Source organism: Physeter macrocephalus, chromosome 21 (genome assembly GCF_002837175.3).
Source record: "Physeter macrocephalus isolate SW-GA chromosome 21, ASM283717v5, whole genome shotgun sequence".
NCBI lineage: Eukaryota > Metazoa > Chordata > Mammalia > Artiodactyla > Physeteridae > Physeter > Physeter macrocephalus.
This window is the reverse complement of record NC_041234.1, coordinates 62,396,793-62,414,772: the sequence shown is the minus strand read 5'-3', so window position 1 is coordinate 62,414,772 and position 17,980 is coordinate 62,396,793. Positions and strand designations below refer to the sequence as shown.

The 17,980-nt window shown below is 34.6% G+C and overlaps 1 protein-coding gene across 1 annotated transcript in view; it reads right to left on the bottom strand.

Moving 5' to 3' along the window:
- Nucleotides 1-17,980, bottom strand: part of DACH2 (dachshund family transcription factor 2) — a 658,986-nt gene that overhangs the window by 206,250 nt on the left and 434,756 nt on the right. The window contains exon 4 of the mRNA XM_024129482.1: nt 13,903-14,034. Within this exon, the coding sequence (XP_023985250.1) occupies nt 13,903-14,034 (132 nt within the window). The remainder of the gene's footprint in view (nt 1-13,902; nt 14,035-17,980) is intronic.

The window sequence follows — 17,980 nt, the reverse complement described above, 5'->3', positions numbered from 1 at the left end:
AACCAAAACGTTCAGAAAGACCATGTCCATTAACAGTAATCAGACTTAGATGCTGTTAACTGATGTCTTCCTTTTCACTGTCTACCTGCTTCTTTGCTTTCTTGGAAGACACTAAAATAAATCAAAGGTTATAACCATGGAAATTTTTCAAAAAGAAAAATCAAGCCCAGTCTTTTACCTAAAACATGTTAAAGGATACAACCAGTTTAAATCCTGTAATAGGTTACCCAAAGGGCATCAAAGATATACTAGTACATGGATTATCAAAAATTTTCATATCTAACATTCTTGATAGGAATTTCCATTTGTAAATGATCACTTTAAAGCTGTAGCTTATTATTTTCCAGTGAACACAGATTTCATTTATCCAAACGTTTTTCCATTTAATGAAGTATAATTGACAAATAAAAATTGTATATATTTAAGATATACACTTGATTTGATATACATATACATTGTGAAATAATCACTATAATCAAGTAAATTAACATATCCATCACCTTGTATAGTTAGGATTTTATTTATTTTTTTCATTTTTTGTGGTGAGAATACCTAGTAAATTTCAAGTATACAATTTAGAATTGTTAACTGTAGTCACATAGTTGTACATTAGATCTCCAAATATTTTTCATCTTGTAAAACTGAAACTTTGTACACCTTGACCAAGATCTCCCTATTTTCCCCACCCCCAGCCACTGGTAACCACTGCTCTACTCTCCTACTCTCTTCTTCCATGAGTTAGACTACTTTATAATCTAACATATGAATGAGATCATGTAGTATTTGTCTTTCTGCATCTGGCTTATTTCACTTAGCATGTCTTATAGGTTCATCCATGTTTTTGCAAATGGAGGGATTTGTGTTTTTTTAAAAGGCTGAATAATATTGCATTTTGTATATATATACAAAATTCTTTATCCATTCATCTTTGGAGAGACATTTTAGTTGTTTCCATATCTTGGCTATTGCGAACAATGCTGCAATGAATATGGGAGTGCAGATATCATTTTGAGATCCTGATTTCATTGCCTTTAAAAATACACCCAGAAATGGGATTGCTAGATCATAAACAAGTTCTATTTTTTAATTTTTTGAAAAACCTCCATGCTATTTTCTATAATGGTTGTACAAATTTACATTCCAACCAGCAGTGTACAAGGGTTCTCTTCCTTCCACATTCTTGCCAATACATATTATCTTTTTGTCTTTCTGATAGTAACAATTCTAACAGGTGTGAGGTAATAGTTCATGGTTTTGATTTACATTTCCATAATGATTACTGAAGTAGAGCACAATTTTAAATACCTGTTGGTCATTTGTATTTCTTTATTAGAGAAGTGCTTATTCAGATCCATTGCCCATTATGGGGGGGTGTTATGGCTATTGAATTGTTTGAGGCCCTTATATATTTTGGATTTCAGCCCCCTCATCAGATATATAGTTTGAAAATATTTTCTCCCACTTCATAGACTGGCCTTTCACTCTGTTGATTGCTTCTTTTGCTGTGCAGAAGCTTTTTAGGTTTATGAAATCCCATTTGCTTTTGCTGCTTTTGTTCTTGGTGTCATACTCAAAAAATCATCTCCCAAATCAACATCAAGAAGCACTTTTCCCTATGTTTTATTCTAGTAGTTTTACTTTTAAAGGTCTTACATTTCAGCGTTTATACATCTGAAGTTGATTTTTGTATATGGTGCAAAATAAGGATTCAATTTTATTAATTTCATGTGGATATCTTCTTCTCCCAACACCATCTATTAAAGACACTATTCATTCCCCATTTGTGTGTTCTTGGTATCTGTGTCACAGATCAGTTGACTATAAATGCATGGATTTATTTCTGGTCTTTCCATTCTTTTCCTTGGTATATGTGTGTGTTTTATGCCATTACTGTACTGTTTTGATAATTATAGCTTTGCAGTATATTTTGAAATCAGGCAGTGTGGTGTCTCCAGATTTCTTCTTTCTCAAGACCACTTTGGCTATTCAGGGTATTTTGTGGTCCCATAAAAATTTTAGGATTGTTTGTTCTATGTCCATGAAAAATGACATTGGAATTTTCATAAGGATTGCAATTGAATTTGCTGATCACACTGGTTAGTATAAACATTTAAACAATACTAATTCTTCTAATCCATGAACATGGGGTATTTTTCCACTTATCTGTGTCTTTAATTTCTTTCACTATATTGTAATTTTCAGTGTACAAGTCTTTTACCCTGATCAATAAGTTTATTCCTAAGTATTTAATTTTTTTTTGGCCACACTGGATGGCATGAGGGATCTTAGTTCCCTGACCAGGGATTGAACCTGTGCCCCCTGCAGTGGAAGCTCAGAGCCTTAACCACTTGACCGCCAGGGAAGTCCTTATTCTTTTTTGTTGCTATTGTAAATGATTGTTTCTTTAATTGATTTTTGGATACTTTATTGTGTGTGTATAGAAACACAACTAATTTTTGTATATCAATTTTTTTCCTTTTTATACTGAATTATAGTTGATTTACAATATTATATTGGTTTCAGACATACAGCTTAGTGATTCAATATTTTTATAGAGTATACTTCATTTAAAATAATTATAAAATACTGACTATATTCCCTGTGCTGTACATTACACACATTGTATCTTATCTATTTTATACATAGTAATTTGTATCTCTTAATCCTATAACCCTATCTTGCCCCTCTCCTTTTCCCATTCCCCACTGGTAACCACTAGTTTGTTCTCTATATCTGTGAGTCTCTTTCTTTTTTGTTATATTCACTAGTTTTCTGTATTTTTTTAGATTCCACATGTAAGTGATATCATATAGTATTTGTCTTTCTCTGTCTGACTTATTCCACTAAGCATAATATTTTCTAGGCCCAAGCATGTTGTTGCATATGGCAGAATTTCATTCTTTTTATAAAGGCTGAGTAATATTCCTTGTATATGTATCCCACATCTTCTTTATCCATTTATCTGTTGATGGACACTTGGCTTGTTTCCATATATTGGTTATTGTAAATGATGCTACTATGAACATTGGGGTGCATGTATCTTTTTGAATGAGTGTTTTTGTTATCTTCAGATATATACCAAGGAGTGGAATTGCTGGATCACATGGTAGATTTATTTTTAGTTTACTTACAATTTACATTCCCACCAACAGTGTTCAAGGGCTCCATTTTCTCTGCATCCCCACCAACATTTGTTACTTGTGTTCTTTTTCATGATAGCCATTCTAACAGGTGTGAGGTAATATCTCACTGTAGTTTTGATTTGCATTTCTCTGACAATTAGCAATGTTGAGCATCTTTTAATGTGCCTGATGGCCATCTGCATGTCTTCTTTGGTAAAAGATCTATTCAGGTCTTCTGTCCATTTATTGACTGGGTTGGATTTTTGTTGTTGTTGTTGTTGTTATTGACTTATATGAGCTGTTTATATATATTGGATATTAACCCCTTATTAATCATAACATTTGCAGATATTTTCAGCCATTCAGTAGGTCGTCTTTTCATTTTGTCAATGGTTTCCTTTTCAGTGCAGAGGTTTTTAAGTTTAAGTCACATTTGTTTATTTTTACTTTCATTTCTTTTGCCTTAGGAAAAAGATTCAAAATAATATTCCTATAATTTATTTCAAAGTGTGTTTTGACTATGTTCTTTTCTAGGAGTTTTATGGTTTCAGGTCTTATGTTTTGATCTTTAATAAATTGTTTTTTTATATAGTGTGAGGAAATATTCTAATCTCATACTTTTACAAGTAGCTGTCCAGTTTTCTCAGCACCATTTACTGAAGAGATATTCCTTTTTCCATTGTATATTTTTGCCTCCTCTGTCATAGATTAATTGACTATAGCTATGTGGATTTATTTCTGAGCTCTCTATTCTATCCCATTGATCTATGTGTCTGTTTTTGGTGCCAGAACCATGCTGTTAGGGTTACTGTAGCTGTGTAGTATTATCTGAAGTCAGAGAATGTGATATCGCCAGGTTTGTTATTTTTCTCAAGGTTGCTTTGGCAATTAGGAGTCTTTTGGTGTTCCATATAAATTGTAAGATTATTTGTTCTAGTTCTGTGAAAAATGTCATGGGTATTTTGATAGGGATTGCATTAAATCTGTAGATTGCTTTGGGTAGTATGAGCATTTTAACAATATTAATTCTTCTAATACAAGAGAATAAGTTATCCTTCTATTTCTTTGTAGCATTTTCAAATTTCTTCATCAATGTACTATAGTTTTCAGAGTATAGGTCTTTCACCTCTTTGGTCAAGTTTATTCCTGGGTATTTTATTCTTTTTTGATGCAATTTTAAACTGGATTGTTTTCTTGCTTTCTCTTTCTGATAGTTCATTATTAGTGCATAGAAAAGTAACAATTTTCTGTATATTATGTATCCTGCAACTTTAATGAATTCAGTTATTAGTTCTACTAGCTTTTTGGCATAGAATTTGGGGTATTCTGTGTAAAGTATCATGTTATCTGCAAATAGTGACAGTTTTACTTCCATCCTTCTAATTTGGATGAATTTTATTTCTCTTTTTTTTGCCTGATTGCTGTGGCTAGGACTTATACTACTATGCTAAATAGAAGTGGTGATAGTGATCATCCTCCTATTTTTCCTGATTTTAGATGAAAAGCTTTCAGCTTTTCACAATTAAATATGATGTTAGCTATGAGTTTTTCATTAATGGCCTTTAATATGTTGAGATATGTCTCCTCTATACCAACTTTATTGAGAGTTTTAATCATGAATGGATGTTGAATATTGTCAAATGCTTTTCTGCATCTGGTGAGATGATCATATGACTTTTAGCCTTCGTTTTGTTAATGTGGTGTATCACATTGATTGATCTGTGGATACTGTACCATGCTTGCATCTCTGGAATAAATCTCATTTTATCACAGTGTATGATGCTTTTAATATATGGTGGAATTCAGTTTGCTAGTATGCTGTTAAGAGTTTTTGCATCTACAGTAGTCTGAAATATTGGTCTGTAATTCTCTCTCTCTTTTTTTTTTATAGTGTCTATTTCTGATTTGGTATCAGGGTAATGGTGGTCTCATAGAATGAATTTGGGAGTGTTCCCTTCTCTTAATTTTTTGGAATAGTTTGAGGATAGGTATTAACCCTTCTTTATATGATCTGTAGAATTCCCCTGTGAATCTGTCCAGTCTTGGACTTTTGTTTGTTGAAAGTTTTTTGATTATGGATTCAATTTCAGTACTAGTAATTGTCTGTTTAGATTTTCAATTTCTTCCTCATTCAAGCTTGGAAGTTTGTATGTTTCTAGGAATTTATTGTTTCTTCTAAATTGTCCAGTTTGTTGGCACGTAATATCTCATAGTATCATCTTCTGATTGTCTATATCTCTGTGCTATTTCTCCTCCTTCATGTCCTATTTTATTAGTGTTCTCTCAATTTATTTTCTTAATGATGCTAAACACTTATCAATTTTATCATTTCAAAAAACTTCCCCTTTTCTGTTGTTTTCTTGGTCTCTATTTTATTTATTTCCTCTGTGATCTTTATTATTTCCTTTCTTCTGTTGAATTTGGGCTTGTTTTTCTTTTTCTAATGCCTTTAGGTGGTAGGTTAGCTTGTTTTTTTTAGCTTTTTGTTTCCTTAAGTAGGCCTATATTGCTATAAACTTCCCTCTTACAACTGATTTTGTACACCCCATAGATTTCAAAAAGCTATGCTTTCATTTTCATTTGTCTCAAGGTATATTCTGATTTCCTCTTTGATTTCTTCATGGGCACATTGGTTTTTTTAGTAGCATATTGTTTAGACTCCACTTGTTTGTGTTTTTCCCATTTTTCTCCCTCTAATTGATTTATATTTCATACTGTTGTTGTCAGAAAAGATGCTTGATATAATTTCTATGCTCTTACATTTGTTGAGACTTGTTTTGTGACCTAGGATGTGATCTATTCTGGAGAATGTTTCATGTGCTCTTTAAAAGAATATGTATACTGCTGGTTTTGGATGGAATGTCCCAAAGAAATCTATTAAGTCCAACTGGTCAAATGTTTCATTTAAGGTCACTGTTGACTTACTGATTTTCTGTCAGGATGATTTGTCCATTGATACCAGTGGGGAGTTAAAGTCCCCGACTATTATTGTATTATTGTAAATTTCTCCCTTTATTTCTGTTACTATTTCCTTTGTATATTTTGGTGCTCCTATATTAGGTACATATATGTTTATGAATGTTATATCCTCTTCTTGTATTGATATATGTATCATTACTAATACAATTCTTTGTCTTTTGCTATAGACTATGTTTTAAAGTCTACTTTGTCTGATATGCATATTGCTACCCCAGCTTTCTTTTCATTTCCATTTGCATGGAATATCTTTTACCACCCCCTCACTTTCAGTTTGTGCATGTCTTTACCTCTGAAATGAGGCTGTTTTAGGCAGCATATAGATGGATCTTGTTTTTTTTATCCAGTCAGCCACCCTGTGTCTTTTGATTGGAGCAATGAGTCCATTGACATATAAAGTGACTACTGATAGGCATGTAGTTATTGCCATTTTTTTTTACTTGTTTTCTGGTCATTTTTGTAGTTCTTCTCTGTTGTTTTCTTCTTCTTTTAGTATCTTCCTTTATAGTTTGATGATTTCCTTTAGTGTGATGCTTGTGTTCCTTTCTCTGTAGTTTTTGTATATCTATTGTAGGCTTTTGATTTGTGGTTACCATGGAGGTCATATACATTGACCTCTAACTATATTTACTTGTTTAATCTGATATTTCTGTTCAAACACATTCTAGAAGAGCTATATTTTTACTCCTCTATCCACTTTTGTGTTTTTGATGTCATGTTTTACATATTCATGCCTATCCCTTAACTGTTAATCAATTTTACAATTTTTGTCTTCTAACCTTTGCACTAGCTTATTTAAGTTGTTGATTCACAGCTTTCACTATATAATTGCCTTAACCTGTGGGATTTTTCCTTTCCTATAATTTCTTGTTTCATACTGTAGCTCTTACGTTTTCTCCTAAAGAAGACCCTTTAATACTTCTTATAAGGTTGGCTTACTATTGATTAGTTTTTGGTTGTTGGAGAAGTTCTTTAGGCTTCCTTCAATTCTGAATGATAAACTTAATGCCATCAAGGTCCATCCATGTTGTCACAAAGTGATTTTTTATGTTTTATTAAAATATAATTCATATACCACAAAATTCACCCTTTTAAAGTATATTCTGAATGATAAACTTCCTGGATAGAGTGTTCTAGGTTGAAATTTTTTCCTTTTCAGCACTTTAACTATATCATGTTACTCCCTTGTGGCCTGCAAAGTTTCTGCTGAAAAATCAGTTGATAGACTTATAGGAGTTCCCTTGTATGTGACTCTGTTTATCTCTTGCTGACTTTAATATTCTCTCTTTATCTAACTTCTGCCATTTTAATTATGATATGTCTTGCTGTGGGTCTCTTTGGGGTCATCTTGCTTGAGAACTCTGTGCTTCCTGTAGCTGGATATCTGTTTCCTTCTTCAGATGTGGGACATTTTCAGCCATAATTTAATGAAATATATTTCCAACCCCTTTCACTCTCTCTTTTCCTTCTGGAACCCCTATAATGTGAATATTAGTACTCTTGATGTTGTCCCAAAGGTCCCTTAAACGATCCTTATATTTTAAAATTGTTTTTCTTTTTGCCCTTCTGATTGGGTGATTTCTATTATTCTATCTTCCAGATCACTTATGTCTTCTTCTATATCACCTAATCTGTTATTACTTCCTTCTAGTGTATTTTTTATTTCAGTTATTGTATTCTTCAGCTCTGACTGGTTATTTTTTTAATATTTTCTAGTTCTTTGTTAAAATTCTCACTGTGTTCATCTATTCTTTTCTCAAGTTCAGTTAGTATTCTTATTACTATTGCTTTGAACTATTTATCAGGTAAATTATCTGTTTCATTAGAGTTTTTCAGGTTTTTTTTTTTCCTTTTTCTTTCATTTGAAACATATTCCTATGTCTTATTTTATTTATTTATTTATTTATTTATTTATTTTTGGCTGTGTTGGGTCTTCGTTTCTGTGTGTGGGCTTTCTCTAGTTGCGGCGAACAGGGGCCACTCTTCATCGCGGTGCGCGGGCTTCTTACTGTCATGGCCTCTCTTGTTGCAGAGCACAGGCTCCAGACGCGCAGGCTCAGTATTTGTGGCTCACGGGTCTAGTTGCTCCACGGCATGTGGGATCTTCCCAGACCAGGGCTCGAACCCGTGTCCCCTGCATTGGCAGGCAGATTCTCAACCACTGCACCACCAGGGAAGCCCTCCTATGTCTTATTTTGTTTAACTTTCTGTGTGTCTATGAAATTATGTGAAACAGTACCTATCCTGATATTGAACCCATGTCCTTGTGTGGGAGCACCCCTATTCAGTCTGTGTGTGCCCTGTGGCTTTGGTCAGAGAGCTGGATCTGAAGTGAGCACAGGCTGTGTCTTCCCCTTGGATGTCCAGCCACCACCTTGGTTGGTAAGACTGAATTTGGAGAGGCTAGAACCAGAGCCAGGTGTGAGCCAGGGCTTCTCCTAGGCTCAGTGGCCATTACCACTTTAAGGGCTGGGGCTGGGGCAGGGACCAAGAGGCTTGTAGCATGAGCCATGAGGTAGATTTTTTTTTCTCCAGGTTTTGATGTTAGTCTCTTTCTAGATTGGGGTCATGACTGGGGACTGAGGGTTTGGTGCTGCACTTCTGTTCTGGCTTAACTTTTTCCTCACCATGTGCACCTTAGTTAGAGACTGGGTTGGAACCAGAGGTTTTGGTGCCACACTACTGAGCTGATTTCAGTCTACTGGGAATGGCAGTCTCCACCCTGGAACCAATTTTGCTCTCCACAAAAGGGGCAAGGACACACTTGCTAGCAATGGCTGCTTCCACCCTTGTCAGAGACAGGGCCAGGGTCCAAGCCAGCTTCATTCCTTCCAAGTGTGCACTCTCTCATTGGCAATGGCAAGAGAGACTGGAGTAATAGCCTGGTGCAGGCTCGGGCATACTGGGGTTGTCCTGGCAAGCCAGCCAGAGCCCCAGGCACTTTTCAATCTGTTGTCATCACACTGTGACCAGGAGTAAGCAAGCTTGTGCATGGGCTATTCAAGAGCAGTCTTGGTTTCTTATAGATCTCCAGTAAGCCTCACTGGTTTTCAAACAAGCTAAGGGAGCTCATCTTCCTTGTCAGACCCCATGGCTGGGGCGCCTAATATGTGGCTCATACCCTTCACTCCCCAGAGAGGATCCCAGAGCCCATGATATCCTCCTCCTTTTCTGGGTCCCCAGCTAGGGATGTGGGACCAAACCAGATCACTTCTCCTCCCTTCCTGCCAGACTCGGCATGGATCACTCTTTACAGCCTTGGTTGCAGAAAAGCCATTCTGCCAGTCTCCAGCTCATATTCAGAAAGAGCTGCTCCACATGTAGGTGTATTTTTGATGTGCTTGTGAAGGCAAGTGAGCTCAGTGTCCTCCTACTCTGTCATCTTAACATATTGTATATTGATTTTGTATACTGCATCTTTACTGAATTCATTTTTTAGTTATAATTGTTTTATTGTTGTTGTTGAATTTTCTACATATATGATCATGTCATCTGCAAACAGAAATAACTTTACTTCTTCCTTTCATATTTGGGTGCTATTTATTCTTTTAAGTTACCTAATTGCTCTGGCTAGGACTTCCAGTAATATGTTGGGCAGGTGTTGAGAGTGGGCATCCTTGTTTTGTACCAGAACATAGAGGGAAAGCTTTATGTTTTTCTCCATTGATTATGATGTTAGCTGTGGGTTTTTCATATATGGTCTATAAGCTGTGAGTTAATTTTCTTCTACACCTTTTCGTTGAGTTTTAATCATAAATGGATGTTGAACTTTATCAAATGCTTTTTCTGTGCCCATTAAGATAATCATGTGGTTTTATTCTTTCATTAATTTTTTTGTATCACACTGATTATTTGCATATGTTAAACCAACATTGCATTCCAGGGATAAATCCCTCTTTGTCATGGTGTATGATCCTTTTAATGTGCTGTTAAAATTGGTTTGCTAGTATTTTATTGAGAATTTATGCCTCTATACTCATCAGTAATATTGGCCTTTAATTTTTTCTTGCAGCATCTTTATCTGGAATTATTATCAGAGTAATGCTGGATTTGTAAAATGAGTTTGGGAGTACTCCCTCCCATTCAATTTTTGGAAGAGTTTGAAAAAGATTGGAGTTAATTTTTTAGATGTTGGTAAAATTCACCATAGAAACCATTTGGACTTGGGTTGTTGTTGTTGGTGGTGGTGGCTTTTTTGTTTTTTGTTTTTGTTTTTGATTGCTGATTCAACTTCATTACTAGTAATTGATTTATCCATGTTTCTATTTCCTCTTGATTGAGTTTTGGTAGGTTGTATATTTCTAGGAATTTATCAAATTCTTCTAGGTTATCCATTCTGTTCATGTGTAATTGTGCTTATTAGTCCTGTGTGATCCTTTATGTTACTGAGGTACCATTTAAATGCCTGCTCTTTTATTCCTGATTTTATTTATCTAAGTCTTCTCTCTTTTATCTTTGTCTAATTAAGGTTTTGTTGATTTTATCTTTTCAAAAAAAAAACAACCTTAGTTGTGTTGATTTTTTTCTATTGCTTTCTAATCCTCCACTTGATTTATTTATTTATTTATTTATTTTAATTTATTTATTATTTCCTTCTGCTAACTTTTGACTTGGTTTGTTCTTTTTCTAGTTCCTTGAGGAGTAAAATTAGATTGCTTATTTGATACTTTGTATTTTTTAAATATAAATTTCCCTCTTAGTACTACTTTTGCTGCATTCCATAGTTTTGGTATGTTTTATTTTCATTTTTATTTGTCTCTAGATACTTTTTAAATGTTCTTTTGATTTCCTCTCTTGATTTTCCTCAATGGTTGCTCAGGAGAGTATTGCTTATTTTCCACATATTTATAAATTTTCCCATTTTCTTGCTGTCATTGATTTCTAGTTTCATTTCACTGTGGTTGGAAAAGATACTTGGTATAATTTTAATCTTTGTAAATTTGTCAAGACTTGGTTTGTGACCTAACATGGGATCTATCCAGAAAAATGGTCTATGTGTGCTTGAAAAGAATGTGTATTCTTCTGCTGTTAGGTAGAAAGTTCTGTAAGTTTCTTTTATGTCCATTTGGTTTAGAGTGTTGTTCAAGTAAGATTTTTCTTTATTGCTTTTCTGTCTGGATGTTGTATCCATTATTGTAAGTGGGATATTGAATTCCCCTACTATTATTGTATTGCTGTCAATTTCTGCCTTCAGATCTGTCAATGTTTTCCTTATACATTTAAGTGTTATGCTACTGGGTACACATATATTTATAAATGTTATATTTTCCTATTGAATTGACCCTTTTATAATTATATAATGACCTTCTTTGTTTCTAAAAATAGTTTAAGACTTAAAGTCCATTTTTTCTGATATAACTATAGCCACTTTTACTTTATTTTGGTTACCATTTGCATGGTATATCTTTTTCCATCACTTCACTTTCAACCTAACCATATTGCTGGATCTTAATTTTTTAATCCATTCATCCATTCAGTGCATTTTAATTGGTGAGTTTAATCCATTTACATTTAAAGTCAAGCACAGTGACTACTCTAATTCCATTTCTATAACATCAAGTATAACCTACATAGATGGAAACCTAATTCTTTTTTCACAAAGATGGATACCTGGAGTTAAGTCAGCTTATAGTTAACCAGGAAAATTAACTATTTACTAAGTTAGAAATTAGGTAACCAGTATAGCTCTCCAAAAATTTTTTGTTGTCTTGTTATAAAGGAACAACATAGAAGTTTTATAGAAAGTCTTTTTCAGAAACTGGTATACCTGAGAAAAACATGACAGAAATTATTCCTTGAGATCCTACTAATTTTTATTGGTACAAAAAATTCTTTTTATTTGCAAGTGGCTTCCTGTAAAATGTTGGTCACTTCCAAGACACCAAAAAATTTTAAAGCCAGTATCAGTTAAGAGAGGCGTTAAGACTAGGAAATTGATCATAAATTTATTACTGTATCCTCATGATAAAAACAACTTTATTCCAGAGGTTAAATAAAATAAAATTCCTGGGTTTCCCTGGTGGCCCAGTGGTTAAGAATCCTCCTGCCAATGCAGGGGACATGGGTTCGAGCCCTGGTCCCACCTGCCATGGAGCAACTAAGGCCATGTGCCACAACTACTGAGCCTGTGCTCTAGAGCCCCATGAGCCACAACTACTGAGCCAGCGTGCTGCAACTACTGAAGCCTAGAGCCCATGCTACACAACAAGAGAAGACACCGCAATGAGAAACCTGCACACTGCAATGAAGAGTAGCCCCCGCTCACCACAACTAGAGAAAGCCCATATGTAGCAATGAAGACACAACACAGCCAAAAATGAACATAAATTTTAAAAAAAATTCCTGTTGCAAAACAACATTGAAGTGGAGGAAGAATGTGAAAAGAATAAACATTTTGGACTTAACCATATATGGGATTGAAACTTAGCTCTGCCACTTACTAGCTTTGTGATTATGAGCAAAACCAAAACACTCTCTTCCTCTGTTTCCCAATCTGCAAAAATTGGAATATTAAAATTTCCCTTTTTTCCAAAAATTTGGTAAGAAATAAATGAGTTAACATGGGAGATAGAAGATGAATAAATTTGGGGAATGTAATGTACAACATTGTGATTAGTGTTAATGATACTCTATTAAATACCTGAAAGTTGCTAAGAGATACAATCTTCAAATTTCTCACTACACAAAAGAAATGATAATTATGACATGATAGAGGTGTTAGTTAACACTGTTGTGATAATCATATTGTAATGTATAAGTGTATCAAATCAACACTTTGTACACCTCAAACTTACACAATGTAAAACTGAGCATGTTTCCATTTATTCCCCACTGTGAGCACTGGTTGAAAACCATTCTCACTCTATAATTCACCATGAACACTTCAGCTTTAAATGAGTTTATCATACTGATTTGACTCAATAATGTCCCTCTTTAATTCCTCTCTCCTTTTCCCTCCAAAATAAAGACTTACCATGCTTGAAATTCTAGAAGGCGAAAAGAAGAGAGAAAAGGCTGCTACCTATTTGCCTATCACATTATATTGAATTTAACTGCAAATGCAGATTGGAAGCCTGTGGCTCCTAAGACCATCCTAGGTTGCCCCTTATTATTCCCCACTAAAATTACACTTTATTTATTTATCCATTCATGTATGTTGATAGTTATAATCCCACCTATTTCCAAAAGAGATCTCAGGGGTGATCTTATGATCAAGTCAAGGTACAGTTAACACAGGGTCAAGGAAAAAAAAACAGTTACTAAGAAAGGAAGGGACATTCCACTCCACAGGGAACTTTCTCTTGTCTCCCCTTTTTCCATCATTTTTTCTTTGCTTCTTCTTGTTCTACATTTTTTCTTTAGCCCCTGCCAATAATACCTCAAGTCTCGCAGCACCCTCAATTATCTAAGGAGGTGGTACTCCAGCTTGAAACAAAGGTGTATTCTCAGAACTGCATTTCAGTGGCAAATTATTTAGAGAAAAATGAAGAAGCCTGAGGTGAAACTGAAGGAGGCAGCTTTTAGCAATCAAAAGGTGCAATAGTTAGCACTATAAAAATTAGAATTTAACACCACCACAACAAAACAATGGAGATAAATCAATGTTTCCTGAAATGGGATTCTGACCCATAATAGTTTTCTAATTTCAATGTACAAGTTAGAGGTAGGGTTAAGCCTCCTTTTGTACTAACTGCTGATAATCAAAGTATACATATTATTCTCTCCTCTCCCCTCAGCCCTCCTCTCTCTCTTCCCAGAATAAAGCAATGAGAGTCACCTGCTTTGGATTCCTGAAGACACTCACCTGTATTAGAATTAAGATCCTCAGGCTCTGATTCAGCCCCATTTTGGCTTCCATTTCCCTGAAGAGTGTTCATAGCCATAAGCTTCATCTTCTGCAGCTTCATTGCCTCAGCCATTGCTGCAGCTGTTATACCTAAAACCAGAACCATTCCTTTTAAAACAGGGACAATTTCTTAATGTAATTGAAGACTGGTTACATTTCTTTAACAGGTCTATGCTGCACAGCACAAGCCAAAAGTAAACCCAAGTCTAATTTATAAATAATATCCTTTAACAAAGTAATTTTCAACTCCTGTAATAACTTCTTACAATGGACAGTTTGAAAATCTGAAAAAGCATTAAATATGGGTCTGATTCCCAATTGAAAACAGCACAGAGAAAACAAACAGCATAATGTGAAATTGTCTGAGAAATTCCAAAACTCTTACTAATGTGTTCTGGTGTCTATTAAGAGCTCTGGACAGTTGTTTTAGACAGAGCTCACCATGCACTAAAATCCATCTAAAACAACATTGTCAGAGGAAGCACTCTGAAATGCTAGAAGGAATGAATTTCTAGTGAATATCCTTGCTGGCACTTCTGCTAAAGAATGGGCTACCTTCCTTATGAGAGTTACCTTAGAAAGAAGAATTAAGAGGATGAAACACAAAGTAGTCTTTATACCCTTTTGCTGGCCTCCTTCTTATATACTGAGGGACCAAATAAATGAAAACATGGCAGGCCACCTCTGAAAGTGTGCCAACACTTGTAGTATAATTACTTTCTTTTGTAATAATATAAGACAATTTTTAAAACTCTATATAATGGTACAAAGAGGTAGGAATAAAAAACCCAAAGATAAAATATGAGTGCTTAAGTTTGAAATTCTTCCTCCTAGGAAGTCTATATCCAGCAAAACCATAGAAATGTATCAGGAAATAGGTACTAAAAATAGATCAATCTGTACTCCACCAATGCCCTTCAAAACGCCTAGTGAATTCAACTAAATTATTTTTAAATAGTATTGAAATCCCTAACCATCTACTGGTGCACTGGTACCATGGGCCAAAAAGAAAAAAAAATCTGGCCGATTTAAAACAGTATTTTAGAATTCAGTGAAATCATTCTCCCATGCAAATACAAATCAAAGAAAACAAGGCAGGTATTGGTTGTTGCAAAAGAGTGAAGGTTCCTTAAAAAACTAAAAATAGAACTACCATATGACCCAGCAGTCCCATTACTGGGATATACCCTGAGAAAACCATAATTCAAAAAGACACATGCACCCCAATGTTCACTGCAGCACTATTTACAACACCCAGAACGTGGAAGCAACCTAAATGTCCACCAACAGATGAACGGATAAAGAAGATGTGGTACATATATACAATGGAATATTACTCAGCCATAAAAAGGAGTGAAATTGGGTCATTTGTAGAGACGTGGATGGACCTAGAGACTGTCATACAGAGTGAAGTAAGCCAGAAAGAGAAAAACAAATATTGTATATAAACACATATGTGGAATGGGACAGATGAGTGGTATAGATGAAAATGGTACAGATGAACTACTTGCAAAGCAGAAATAGAGACATAGATGTAGAGAACAAACATGTGGACCAGGGGGGTAAGGGGGAGTGGTGGGGTGAATTGGGAGATTGGGATTAACATATATACACCACTAGGTACAAAATAGATAACTAATGAGGACCCGCTGTATAGCACAGGGAACTCTACTCAGTGCTCTGTGGTGACCTAAATGGGAAGGAAATCCAAAAAGGAGGGGATATGTGTATATATATGGCTGGTTCACTTCGTTGTGTAGCAGAAGCTGCACAAAATTGTAAAGCAACTATACCCCAATTTAAAAAATAAAAAGAAAATATAACTACTATTATTAGCAAAATCTGATTCTAAGGGGCAGGGTGAATCCTTATCAAAGGTGTAAGGGGAAGTAAGTACAGCCTAGAACATCTAACGGTCTATGTTTGGTGGAAACACTGAGGCTCTGCTTTGCTACTCTGAACTTTATACAATACATGAAAAACACAAAATGAAGCAAACATTTCACCACACTAGCTTGTCTATGAATCATGGCAAAGAAAGTATCTGAAAGAAAATTGCTTTAATCTCTGAAATGATGGTATACATTTGTACATTTCCAGATATTTTCTTGCCATATTTAGCATTACTGAATTACAATCGCTCAAATAGGCCTGTCCAAAATCCTAGGGTAAATCTGGGCAGAAAATATGATGGCAATGATTTAAACAAAGGGATCCTGCTTAGGACTGCTGGGGCTGAGCGCCCTGAAAATGAAAATGTATCAGGAAAAGTTTCCAAAATTTATATCAGCTCCCCTGACTAGCAATTCAGAACTGGACCTTGACTCTAATAATTACTGAATTACTAGTTGTTCCATTATTGGTAGTATAACTAGTGGATTTTTGTGAATAATGTATGGATTCTTGCACTGTGAAAAATAAAAGTTGACAAAATATAGACAAGATATTCCAGGTAAAATGTGTGTCTCACACAATGACACTAAGAATTAATGAGCAAGAGGCCCCTCATATATTTAATTCATAAAAAAGATGGTAAGTTCCAATATCTAATCATTCTTTAAAGCAAATGCTATCTGTATGATATCAGTGAAGAAAAAATCAGTGAGCAAATTCAGAAAGTAACATTAAGGTGGTAAAGAATCATAATATAATAGCACTACAAGGATATTTAGGAGCCATCTAGTTCAATCTCTTCATTTTGAAGATGAGGAAATAGTCTCACAATGACATGTCATAGACAAGTTATTTAGGGGAAAATATGGACCAAAACTCAAGTTTCCTGATGGGATCTAGATGTATTTGTTTAAGTACTGAAGTAGTTGAAACATGAATTAATGAAAATCTCTAAAGGGATATGATTCACTTATCACATACAGTCTCATATTATTACTTGTATTTTTATATCTCCTTACATTTGATTTGAAGTTTAGAGGCCTAGCCTCTAATTCATATTTTGTATTGCCTCATGGTCCATATTGCATTGACTTTAAACTTATGAAATCTTAAACCCTATTTGTTGAGTCTTCACTACAGCATCTGAATATCTGTCTTTGGGGAAAACCATAATCAAACACATGGAAAGCAATGAAAAAGATGTTATGGTTTATTTGATATTTTATTAGCAATTTATTCTTTTATTCAACTGTTCAGTTAAATTCTTAACCTCAGGATGTGGCTCAGCATAACAATGATGGATTTAAAACAGCAAATTAGCTCCTGGCACCAAGTTCTCAAAATGCAGCCCTGGAACAACACATAAAAAGAAGAAGCTGAAATGGAAATCAGAAGAAAGCTGGAGTAGCAATTCTCATATCAGACAAAATAGACTTTAAAATAAAAACTATTATAAGAGACAAAGAATGGACTTAATTGATATTTACAGGACATTCCATCCAACAATAACAGAATACACATTTTTCTCAAGTGCTCATGGAACATTCTCCAGGATAGATCATATCTTGGGTCACAAATCTATCCTTGGTAAATTTAAGAAAATTGAAATCATAACAAATATCTTTTCCGACCACAACGCTATGAGACTAGATATCAATTATAGGAAAAGATCTGTAAAAAATAGAAAATTGTGGAGGCTAACCAATACACTACTTAATAAAGAAGTGATCACTGAAGAAAACAAAGAGGAAATGAAAAAATACTTAGAAACAAATGACAATGGAGACACGACAACCGACAACCTATGGAATGCAGCAAAAGCAGTTCTAAGAGGGAAGTTTATAGTAATACAATAATACCTTAAGAAACAGGAAACATCTCGAATAAACAACCTAACTTTGCACCTAAAGCAATTAGAGAAAGAAGAACAAACAACCCCAAATTTAGCAGAAGGAAAGAAATTATAAAGATCAGATCAGAAATAAATGAAAAAGAAATGAAGGAAACGATAGCAAAGATCAATAAAACTAAAAGCTGGTTCTTTGAGAAGGTAAACAAAATTGATGAACCATTAGCCAGACACATCAAGAAAAAAAAGGGAGAAGACTCAAATCAATAGAATTAGAAATGAAAAAGAAGTAAC